The sequence below is a fragment of the Electrona antarctica genome (genome assembly GCF_951216825.1).
Source record: "Electrona antarctica genome assembly, chromosome: 3".
Classification (NCBI taxonomy): Eukaryota; Metazoa; Chordata; class Actinopteri; order Myctophiformes; family Myctophidae; genus Electrona; species Electrona antarctica.
The window spans coordinates 56,918,325-56,930,824 of NC_136808.1; the positions used below are offsets into that span (position 1 = coordinate 56,918,325).

Here is a 12,500-nt window from a genome sequence, read left to right on the forward strand (position 1 = left end):
GAACTGAAATGATAGTTTTGGTTTTTGTCAATTTATTTATAAAAAATCATCTGTAACTGAATATTTTTTTTTAAATGCCATCTTTTCATTTTAAAAACTAGCAAAACCGCTCTAAAAACGAACTAAAATGAACTGAATTAGAAAGAAATAAGTCAAAACTAACTAAAACTAAACAATAATGAAAAATCCCAAACTATTCTAACCTTGGGGAGAGGCTGCGCGGCGGCTCGGCCAATGAGAAGGCCTTGAAGGCCCTGTGGGGCGGCGGCTCGGCCAATGAGAAGGCCTTGAAGGCCCTGTGGGGCGGCGGCTCGGGGAGCCCAGCCTTGTAGGAGAGGTCACCGTTGATGAGGTCGGTGAGCGGGCCGAGGTCGTCTGCGTGATGCGCCGGGGGCTCGGGGGAGCCATTCAGGGTGGGGTACAGCCACCTGGACACAGGAGCGTCACAACTCACAATCAGGACATTTTAGTTGACGATTATTGTCAAACATGTGATTGAACCCATTTTGACCTGAGATCAGATTCTAAAAATGTCATCCTGACAGTTTTCTGAAAAAGCTATGTTTCTATATGTCAGTCGTTCTTCGATTTTTCAAAAATAGCAGATCTACAAGCTCATAGCGCGCCACCGAGTGGCGCGCTATGAGCTTGTAGATCTGCTATTTTTCAATAGCTAAAGCATAACATAATGCTAACACCAAAAGGGGTTCCTGCCCAAAATGGGTTAATGATTGAATTGTCTGTATAACAACAAATATGACATTTAAACAAATGACAAATAACTTAAATATATATAAAAAATCACACCCGTGTGAACTGAGTGGTGTAAGGCCTGTCTGACGTAATGAAATCATGTCTGACGTAATGAAATCACACCCGGGTGAACAGGGTGAACATAGCAACCATGCTCATTTTTTCTGCACTAACAAAGCCAGTTGTAGGAGTGGTTTACACCACTCAAAAAAGACTGACAATGACAGAATACCGATAAACAAAATGCATACTTTAAATAATTACGATGACAACGATGCTGATAATAATAATACATTTCTTTTTAATGGAAACAATTCTACTGATTGACCAGGCGATGATGTAAGACAGGCCTACCTTGACGTCTTGGCTCCGGGCGGGTGTGGGGAGGGGGAGTGGGAGCGGGAGGGGGTGGGGGAGTGGGTGGTCCTGTGGAACCGCGGGGAGCCCTGGCGTGGAGGGAGATTCACCTGCAAAGGCAAGGCCAGTTCATTTAGAGCACATTTTAGCAACAAGGAAATACGATGTGCTTTACATATAAAACATTACGCTAAAGAAGCATAATAACATTTAAAATCAGTACAAATGAGACCTGATCAAAAATAGCAGATGTACAAGCACCTATTCAGAACGCAGAGCTAAAAATAACACAATATAAAACACAATATAAAAGGACATTTGAATACAATTAAAACGGAAGAAGTAAAAACTGAAATCGCAAAATTACAGTGCCGAAGAATAAGTAAAGAATTCAAATCTCCAAAAAGGCAGCTGCAAAACGGAAACGTTTTTAGCTGTGATTTAGAAGAAGTTGTAGCAGACCGGCAGCGGAGTTTCTGGCCAACTAGCCAGCCCTATTGCCCCAACTATTTTATACAATTGTCGATTAGAGATCTTTTCCCCCATCTTCATAAACAATTAAATCAATCAGTTGGATTAACTCATGCACCCCTCACGTCTACACAACCTCCACTGACCTGCGGCAGCTCTCCGTTCTGAAAGGGGTGGAGGAGGCCGTCGGTGGTGGAGGGGGGCTTGCCGTAGAGAGGGAGGCCGCTGATGGGGATGTTGCTGATGGGGAGGTTGGGGATGGAGGCCGTGTTGATGGACAGGCTGGCCATGGGGTGGTGGTGGTGGGGGGACTTGCCGCCATAGAGGGGCAGGTTGGTGCTGTTCAGGACCTTCTCTCTGTTGGGGTGGTGGTGGTCCTGGTTGTTCCTGAGGGCAGGTGGGGCACACGGTTAGTATAGTTAACTAAAACTAACGGAAAAAAGCTAAAAATAAAATAAAAACATTTTCGTTAACTGAACTAAAAACTGGAAAGGGAAAAGAAAAACGATAAAAGCGAAACTGTATAGAGCGTCGCAGTCCCGCCCCCTACCATGGCCCAGGAAATGAATCCCAATGCATTTTTCCCATAGACATTTCAAAAAGTATTTATTTAAAGACGGTTACGCCGCGGACAAAGCCAACTCGAGTCGTGACAACTCATGACAACACAAACAATATTTTGGACCAAACAAATAATTACAAAGACAACAACAAAAAAAGTGTTGTAACCTGCCGTTTCTTTCTTCTTTCTAATTATTTGTTCGGCCCAAAAAATTGTGTTTGTTGTCATGATTTGTCACGACTCGAGTTGGCTTTGTCCGCGGCGTAAACGTCTTTAAATAAATACTTTCTGAAATGTCTATGAGGAAAATGAACGGAGAATCATTTCCTGGGCCATGGTAGGGGGCGGGACTGCGACGCTCTATAGTGTGTAACGAAACTTAACTAAAACTAACTGAAATGATAGATAAAATGCCCTTAGTTTTAGTTTTTGTCAATTTATTTGGCTTAATCCGTAACTGAATATTATTATTATTTTTTTTAAAATGCTATCTTTTCTTGAGTTTTTATTACACAATACTTACTCTGGACCTTTTCAATCCTATTGGTCAGGCGCAGGGTTGAAAAGGGCAGAAATAAATAATAACAAAAACTAAACTAAAACTAAGCGTTAATAAAAACTAAATAAAAACTAACAAACCCGCTCTAAAAACGAACTAAAACTAACTGAATTAGAAGGAAAAAAATGGTCGAAACTAACCAAAACTAAACTATAATGAAAAATCCCCAACTATTCTAACCCACAGGCGGCCGGGAACCCCTTTTGGTGTTTTAACTAAGCATTAAGTTATACTTTAGCTATTGAAAAATAGCAGATCTACAACCGAGTGGCGCGCTACGAGCTTGTAGGTCTGCTATTTTTGAAAAATCGTAAAAATGCGGCACAAATCTTTGAATATATATTCTGTCGGGCCTAAATGGGCCAACCTTGGCGGGGGGCCGTTGGTGGGGCTGAGGGTGGGGGTCTTGCTGTAGAGCGGCGGCAGGCCCGTGTGGATGGAGCAGTGGAGGGTGGGGTAGGTGGGCTGGCGGGGCAGAGACTGCACGCGCACGCGCAGCGCCACGCTCTGCGACACGACGGGCACTGGGAAGAGGTGCTCCGAGGGGGGCTGGGAGAACTGCCACACCAAGTCCTCGTCTGCTGCGCTGATCCTGAGAGAGAGAGAGAGAGAGAGAGAGAGAGAGAGAGGACGGTGTAATGGTTATTTTTGAATCAATAGATTGTCAAATAGAATGTCATTGCTAGAGACTACTTTTCACAGCATCAATGTACTCATTCTAACTGCAACTGCAGCTGTCAATCTAACAGCTGACCTGACTTCTCCATGCTTACTATCACTATGTCAGCGAATGTGTACTTGTGTAACTATTTGTGTGTCGCCCTTATCTTTAGAATATATCCTTATATGACCATTTAGTATAGGATCTCTATTAAGAGTGAACTATAAGGATGGTCTGAGGAGGGGGTTGGGGGGGCTTGAGCCCAGGGGGGCAATTTGGCTCCTGTGAGGGCATGGAGAGAGGACTGGTCTAGCACACCGGTCTGTTACGATCATGATCTTTCAATAAAACGTTGTCAGTCCTTCATCTTTGGAAGATGATTTAATCTACAACAACGGACAGACAGGACAGACAGGACAGACAGGACAGACAGGACAGTCAGATAGATAGGTAGAAGACCTATATCTGTCGTCAGATTGCCAACAGATACAGATTGCCATCCCATAAGGGCCCATTTGGTTCCTAACTATCATTTAGCTGGGGACCCCCTGGAACTCGCTCAAGGACCCCTGGGGGTCCCCGACCCCACTTTGAGAACCCCTGCAGTAGACAGTGTTTTGAGACAGAGAGGACAGGCCTCGTCTATAATATATGAACACAGGCCTCTATAAATGGTGTTGACATTCATGAACTCTGGGAGTTTTGAAGCCTCCGGCGATTCACTTGCTACTTCCTGTGATTCACATTTTACTTCCAGACCTGAACCCAAAATGTTCCATTGATTGATGTTTTGACTTTTTGTGGGTTTGCTCACAAAAAGGTCAGCCGTTAAAGGCCAAAAAAATATCTATCAAACGTTAAAACAAGAGTAATAATAAAAAAGGGTATATTATACACCCACATTGATAGAGAGAGAGAGAGCATGTGTGTGTGTGTGTGTGTGTGTGTGTGTGCGTGCGTGGCAGACCTGTAGAGGATGTTCCTGGGCACGATGCCGTGCGAGGCGCTGAGCCACGCACTGAGCTGCGAGAAGAACACGTAGGATCTGACGGCGAGCAGCAGGGTCTTCTCCTCGATGAAGCGATCACCACTCCTAACACACGACACAACACACAGACCACCGCAAGACACAGTCAGAACACAACACAACACACAGACCACCGCAAGACACAGTCAGAACACAACACAACACACAGACCACCGCAAGACACAGTCATAACAACACAACACAACACACAGACCACCGCAAGACACAGTCAGAACAACACAACACACAGACCACCGCAAGACACAGTCAGAACACAACACAACACACAGACCACCGCAAGACACAGTCAGAACACAACACAACACACAGACCACCGCAAGACACAGTCAGAACACAACACAACACAACACAACACAACACAACACAACACAACACAACACACAGACCACCGCAAGACACAGTCAGAACACAACACAACACACAGACCACCGCAAGACACAGTCAGAACACAACACAACACACAGACCACCGCAAGACACAGTCAGAACAACACAACAGAAGCGGAACAGAACACAACAGATGGGAAACATGCCGGCTGATCTAGCGAATGACACTTCTAGGACGGGATCCTGGGAGGTTTTAAGTGTGCTAGTGTGTGCGGGGGTTGTGTGGGTGTGTGTTTGTGTCATCTTGTCCTCCCCATAGCGCATGCAACAGGGAATTGGTGGCCGACGTAGTGATTTGTCGCACTAATTAGCCAAGTTTTATTCATTGTGTTTTTTTGAGCGGAGGGCTAAAGTGCATCTGTGCAAGCTGGTGTTGGTGCACATTAATGAACTGTCCTGGGACGACTGAGGAAAGTGCCGGTATGCACTTTAAAGTTCCCACATTATGGGGTTATTGTTGAGTATTTATTGACGCCTCGATTCAGAGGATATCAGATCATTTTAAGGGTTATTCAGAGTATATCAGATCATTTATATCAGATCATTTTAAGCTGGCTTTAGAGTCAATTAGATGAACCACTTTCACCCTGGTGACCCAATGTCACTAGGTCAAGGTTTTCCCAAAAGTCTGCAAACTTTTCTAAAATAGCAAAGGTGAGTATGGGTGAGTATGTGAAAAAATGATGTCTTCAGACTCCAACTCAATCACTAGTACTTGTGTCTCCTTGTAATCCCTTCCTGTCACCTTCGATCGACAGATGCAAGTTTACTATGCAGATATGTCTTGATTATGTTTTCTCATGTTTTTGTTACTTATATTGGTTGTTTCTTGACCACAAATATTAAAGTTTCTCGGCCACAAATATTAAGAATGTAATTTAGACAGCACGTTGTCCTTCAAGGCAGATGCGAGCGAGGTTCATTATTTACTTGGTATCCTAGATTCTTTGAGGTACTACACTGTTTTCTTTGCACTCTACTTATATTTGCATTGTTTATTGACTGGAGTTCATGCTTACTCTGCTATTCCATTCTCACACAAGTAAGTAGTGTTGGATGAGAGCGTCTGCTAAATGCCTAAATCGTTAATGGGCTCTATGCACACTCGCCATTTTGGAAAGAGCTGGCTGCTTCCAGACAGTGGAGTCACGAAGATGCGAAAAGCAGCGAGCGGCAGGCGTCTCTTCTCTTCCGGGTTTTTAAGACAGCTGGTGGATGGAAATGAAGCTCCACCCACGCGGCAACTTGCAGCGTCGGCCAGAAAACCCGTTAACTCTTTGCCGGCGCTGCAAATTGCCGCGTGGGTTGGAGCTTCATTTCCATCCACCAGCTGTCGAAAATCCCGGAAGAGACGCTCGTGGCTTTTGGCATCTTCGTGACTCCACTGTCTGGATGCAGTGACTTGGGCCCCTTCCCTATAGAGCGTCGCAGTCCCGCCCCCTACCAGGGACCAGGAAATGAATCCCAATGCATTTTTCCCATGGACATTTAACAAAGTATTTATTTAAAGACGGTTACGCCGCGGACAAAGCCAACTCGAGTCGTGACAACTCATGACAACACAAACAATATTTTGGACCAAACAAATAATTACAAAGAAGAAAAACAACAAAAAAAGTGTTGTAACCTGCCGTTTTTTTCTTCTTTCTAATTATTTGTTCGGCTCAAAAATTGTGTTTGTTGTCATGATTTGTCACGACTCGAGTTGGCTTTGTCCGTGGCGTAAACGTCTTTAAATAAATACTTTCTGAAATGTCTATGAGGAAAATGAACGGAGAATCATTTCCTGGTCCATGGTAGGGGGCGGGACTGCGACGCTCTATACTGTACATCCTTCAGGTGTTACCAATGATACGAATGAAGGCTCTGTTCCATTCTGGTCGAACAGAGTCAGGGTGCTGCTATTGTGTATGTCGGCTCAATGGAAACACTCGTGTTACACCAGTGGGTCTCAAAGTGTCCTTGCGTTGGTTTCAAATGGCCCTGTACGGGTGGGGTCCATTTGGTTCCATTTGTTCACTCTCAGAGTTATGGCGGTCCTTGAAAAATGTAAAAGTTTGAGAGCCACTGCACAGTACTAAATGGAACAGAGCCTTAATCCATTTTGGGCGGGAACCCCTTTTGGTGTTAGCATTATGTTATGCTTTAGCGATTGAAAAATAGCAGATCTACAAGCTTGTAGCGCGCCACCGAGTGGCGCGCTACGAGCTTGTAGGTCTGCTATTTTTGAAAAATCGAAGTACGACTGACATAGAAACATAGCTTTTTCAGAAAACTCAAGATTTAGAAGACATTTTTATAATTTCGGCGTCAGGCCTAAATGGGTTAATTAGTAGCATCGGTAACATCTGTGAAGGAAGTAGGGAAGTGTCCCGGAAGTAGGACGAGTGACTCTGTGTGCATAGAGCCCATGGGAACACAATGGCGTGCATGTGTGTGACATGTGTGTATCTTACTGTCTGGGTACAGGCTGTAGGGTCCATCTCTCCAGCAGCAGGGCGTCCTGTTTGAAGATGGGGTCATTGACGGGGTCGCTGGGCGGACACTCGTCCCCGTAGCAGCAGTCCGGCAGGAGCATCACCTCGATCATGATGGGGATGCTGTTCCTCCACAGCAACATGACCTCGGAGCGCGTCCGCCTGGCCTGCCGACACTGGACGCACGCACACACACACACACACACACACACACACACACACACACACACACACACACACACACACACACACACACACACACACACACACACACACACACACACACACACACACACACACACACACACACACACACACACACACACACACACACACACACACACACACACACACACACACACAACAGGAGAATTAGTGATGAGTAATGTGTGTTAAAACTAGTGGCTTGGTATACAGTCTCCACCAGAAGAGACCCAAATAAACACCTCATAAGACAGACAAATAGAACCACCATAGGATTCAGACTGATACAAATTCTCACACTCAAATAAAGCTCTGAATGTTATGCCATACTGACAGCAATGTCCAAAGACCAAATCAGGAGCAGTTGAAAAGTGCGCGCGCGCGCGCGCGTGCGCGCGCGCGCGTCGCGCGCGCGCGTGCGTGCGTGTGTGTGTGTGTGTGTGTGCGTATGGCCATGCGTGTGTGTGTGTGTGTGTGTGTGTGCGTGTGGCCATGCGTGTGTGTGTGTGTGTGTGTGTGTGTGCGTGTGGCCATGCGTGTGTGTGTGTGTGTGTGTGTGTGTGTGTGCGCGCGCGTATGGCCATGCGTGTGTGTGTGTGTGTGTGTGCGTGTGGCCATGCGTGTGTGTGTGTGTATGTACAGTATGTTACCTGGGGTAATTTGTCGCTACACTCATGCTTGTGAAGTGGCGGCATGGCCGACTGGGCAGGTGGGCAGTGGAGCCCCTCGGCGCGGCCCTTCACAGAGCATTCTGGAGTCCGGCCCTCGGTGATGAGCAGGGTCAGGAACTCCAGGAACTCCTCGGAATCGTACTCGAAAAACTCCTCCGACGCATCTGGACAACACAGAGGAAGAGAGAGAGAGAGAGGGGAGTCAGGAGAGTCCAGTAGCACACCAACAGCCGTTAAGAAATGTGAATCCCTAGACTCCTTCAAACATGCTCTCAAAGAGTACTTACGGACGGCTGCAATTCAAATCTTTTTTTTTCTAACTGTGTATATATATATATGATGATGATTTCTTTTTTGCATAGAAGTGTATATTTGTATGTCTTTAAATGTTCTGATGAATTGAAAATGGAGGACCCTTATGTAAACAAGTAGTGCCTTTTCTGGTTTTATCCACGGAGCACATTTTGTATTGACCTGTACTTTTCTTGAACTGTATCCATTCTACAAACTGTCAATAACACTTTCAATCAATCAATCAATCAATCAATCAATAACACACTTCCATCGGTACTGTAGTAAAGAGCCACGTTTTCTAACAGTGAAAATGGGAAGATCACGCCAGCAGCGTCCGACTCCACACTCATCATGTACATCTGCTAATACCACTATATGTTTTTTAATGAAATGACGATTATGATGACTGAGCAAAAAAGATAAGTTGTGATCAACTCAAATAATTACAATTATGCTATTACGTAATACTTTTGACAATTTTCAAATGCTTCCATCATACAGTCTGGAGCAACGGAAGCTCTGATCACGAGTACGCGATAAAGCGGAAGTGAAGACTCCTCCCCACTTCCGTTTAGTCGTTACAATCGCGCAAATGTATCCTAATATAACTCGAACTCATGATCTAAGCAAAAAATAAGCTATAAAGCTATAAAATATATTTTTGTGAATGGAAATGACAAACAGTCTCGGATTTCGGGAGGTGTAGTTCCAGACTCTATATAGCATTTGGAGATGTGTGTTGTCTCTGGCCACGCGATACTATAGCAAGCAACACTAACAAGGCTTTACAGATACTATAGCAAGCAACACTAACAAGGCTTTATAGATACTATAGCAAGCAACACTAACAAGGCTTTATAGATACTATAGCAAGCAACACTAACAAGGCTTTATAGATACTATAGCAAGCAACACTAACAAGGCTTTATAGATACTATAGCAAGCAACACTAACAAGGCTTTATAGATACTATAGCAAGCAACACTAACAAGGCTTTATAGATACTATAGCAAGCAACACTAACAAGGCTTTATAGATACTATAGCAAGCAACACTAACAAGGCTTTATAGATACTATAGCAAGCAACACTAACAAGGCTTTATAGATACTATAGCAAGCAACACTAACAAGGCTTTTCTCCTCGTCTCTTCAAATGTTAAGGCTGCACAAAACCAAGAAGGCTGTTGTGTAAAGAATACTCGTATGACAAAAATAGCGTGGGCAGCCACTCCCAACGTGATGCAATGTTGACGTGTAATTCTGCTAGTTTTTGCTGTGCAACACCAGTATACATTGTGCATAAATTAAGAATATATAAGCCTGGGCTATTCTTTGACAGTTTTGGGCTTTAGTTACATGCCCAACATACTAAATAGGGACACCATGGTTAGTTTTTTTTTATGGGTTATATCGTATATTGTCTCAGTCTGTGTTGTGGATTCAAATAAAAGAATAGCTGATCAACAAGCTCAAACGCGTATTTAGTATGATCATAAATTATCATAATATGTAGGGCATTGGTGTTTTAAGCATTACGTTATACTTTAGCTATCGAAAAATAGCAGATCTACATACAAGCTCATGGCGCGCCACCGAGTGGCGCGCTACGAGCTATGTAGGTCTGCTATTTTTGAAAAATCGTGAAAATGCGGCACATATATTCTTTCAGAAGACCTTTTTCTTTTTGACGTCAGGTCAAAATGGGTTAATTTACGGGGGGGAAAAAGTTAGAATATTGAGATAAGAGGTTTCTTGCCCGACAGCAATGTTTTCTTTCCACAGGGCATCTGAATGTCTTTGAGAAACACCTTCTCTTCTTATCACAGAGAAACACATGGAGGCTCCCGAGGAGCTGCAGGCTGCAGAACGGTACACGTCTGGAGTGGAAGGGCAGCTCCCTCATGAATACAGTAGGTCTGGATGTTTCTCTAAAGCTCAGTACTGGAACAAGTACTCACACAATGTAGAAATACTAGTCTGTTACAAGTACAAGTCCTGTGTTCCTAATTTTATTTGAGTACAAAAGGTACAAACAAACCTAATTTGTTGACAACAAAATAGAGGGTATGCGCATGCTTAAAGTGAATGGCACATCGAGTGGCAAAGCGAGTGGCAAAGCAACAGGCAAAGTGAGTTTAACATTGTTTAACGTTGTTTAATGCAATCAGATAGGACTTTTCTGTTTGGATGTATGGGCTGTCAAGGCCAGAAAGTAGTTTTTTGCCACTCGGTAGGCATTCCTGCATAAATTCTGGGTTTGATGATGATGTCACGCGCATACTCTATATACGTATGTACAGTACCAAAAGTAAAAGTATTCATTATGCAGAATGCGGAATGTAGCCCCCCCCCCCCCCCCCCCCCCCCAAAAAAAAACAAACAAACAAAACAAACAAAACAAAACAAACCAAAAACAATATTTGTCAAAATATTTTGAAAATTGTAGTTCTGTTATTTTCAAATATACAAACCGTAAAATCAGAAATCCGTTGGTTAATGTACATTCTGTATAAAAAATAATCAAAAAAAGTGCATAGTAAATAAGGAACAAAAGTTTAAAAATAATTATTGTAGTAAAAAAAAAGAAACATACAATATTTGCCTCTGGGATGAAGTGGAGTAGAAAGAAGTGGTCAAAGTAAAGTACTGCACATTTGTAGTTAACCCATTTTGGGCCGGGAACCCCTTTTGGTGTTTAGCATCATGTTATGCTTTAGCTATTGAAAAATCACACCCGTGTGAACTGAGTGGTGCAAGGTCTTATATAGCCTGATCAGCTGTGGTCTGACGTAATGTCAGTGACCATGGTAACCATGCTCACCTGTGCACGGACACGTACACAGGTACACAGACACAGGTACACAAACATACAGACAAAGCTGGTTGTTGGAGTGGTTTGCACCACTCAAAAATAGCAGATCTACAAGCTCGTAGCGCGCCACCGAGTGGCGCGCTACGAGCTTGTAGGTCTGCTATTTTTGAAAAATCGAAGAACGACTGACATAGAAACATAGCTTTTTCAGAAAACTGTCAGGATGTAGAAGACATTTTTTAGAATCTGATCTCAGGTCAGAATGGGTTAAGTCACAGTACTTGATTAAGTGCTAAAGGTGGTGTGAAAACACAGCATGCCTTCTTCCCTCCTGCTGGCGCAGAGACAAAGCCACGGGGTCGGGTATCATTTGTCAAATTGTCTGTTCTCTTCAAGCTCTTATTATAGCCTGCTCTCCCTGTGTTCCATTACCCCCGTCTGTCAGACAGTCCGGAACATTCCCACGCGCACATCTCTTTCCCCCACCTATGCCGTGGCGATCATATGGCGGTGACAGCTCGAGCTGTCGAACCAGTCAACAAACACTGAAAGCAAAAGGATTCTAAAGTTTTGGGTGTATTTCACTTCAGAAAAAAAGATTGTGGCAAAGCAAACATGCTAAGGGGGTGGCGGGGGGATGACACGGTGCAGGGGTTGACAGTAAGGTCTCAGAGGAACTTGCCATTTGGGCAAGAAAAGGTAACAGTTTTGGACGTGATGTTCAAAGCCGACTATATAAAACTGGGGACCCTTGGATTAGAAAAAAATAAATAAATTGGGAATCACTGTATGAGCGCACACTGCAAGGTTTAAATATGGGGGCAGAGAAATGTGGCATATCTGTTGAAAGCGTCCACTTGGTAATAATGATACAGTAGCATCTGCTGCCGTGGGAGGACACGACACCAGCAGCATTTAAATGTTTCAACTAACTGTAATAAACTCCCAACTCATTAGCATGTTGGTTGCACTCGACTAGAACAGTTGTTTTCAACCCTTTTCATATCATTATTTATTCTGCATTTGAGCCACGGATGGATTCAGAGCCACGGACCACCATCTGATCATATGAGATTTAGAGCCACGGAACCACCATCTGATCATATGAGATTTAGAGCCACGGACCACCATCTGATCACATGAGATTTAGAGCCACGGACCACCATCTGATCATGAGATTTAGAGCCACGGACCACCATCTGATCACATGAGATTTAGAGCCACGGACCACCATCTGATCATGA

The 12,500-nt window shown here is 43.9% G+C and overlaps 1 protein-coding gene across 1 annotated transcript in view; it reads right to left on the bottom strand.

The window, feature by feature from the left end:
- Positions 1-193: 193 nt before the first annotated feature.
- The window catches only part of LOC306920591 (atos homolog protein A-like), a gene marked incomplete at its 3' end in the record, with an annotated part of 35,565 nt that continues 23,258 nt past the window's right edge, over positions 194-12,500 (bottom strand). Inside the window, exons 2-8 of the mRNA XM_079497403.1 lie at positions 8,129-8,313; positions 7,254-7,450; positions 4,331-4,456; positions 3,070-3,294; positions 1,728-1,968; positions 1,108-1,220; positions 194-428 (exon numbers count right to left, since the gene is read on the bottom strand). Of these exons, the coding sequence (XP_079353529.1) occupies positions 194-428; positions 1,108-1,220; positions 1,728-1,968; positions 3,070-3,294; positions 4,331-4,456; positions 7,254-7,450; positions 8,129-8,313 (1,322 nt within the window). The remainder of the gene's footprint in view (positions 429-1,107; positions 1,221-1,727; positions 1,969-3,069; positions 3,295-4,330; positions 4,457-7,253; positions 7,451-8,128; positions 8,314-12,500) is intronic.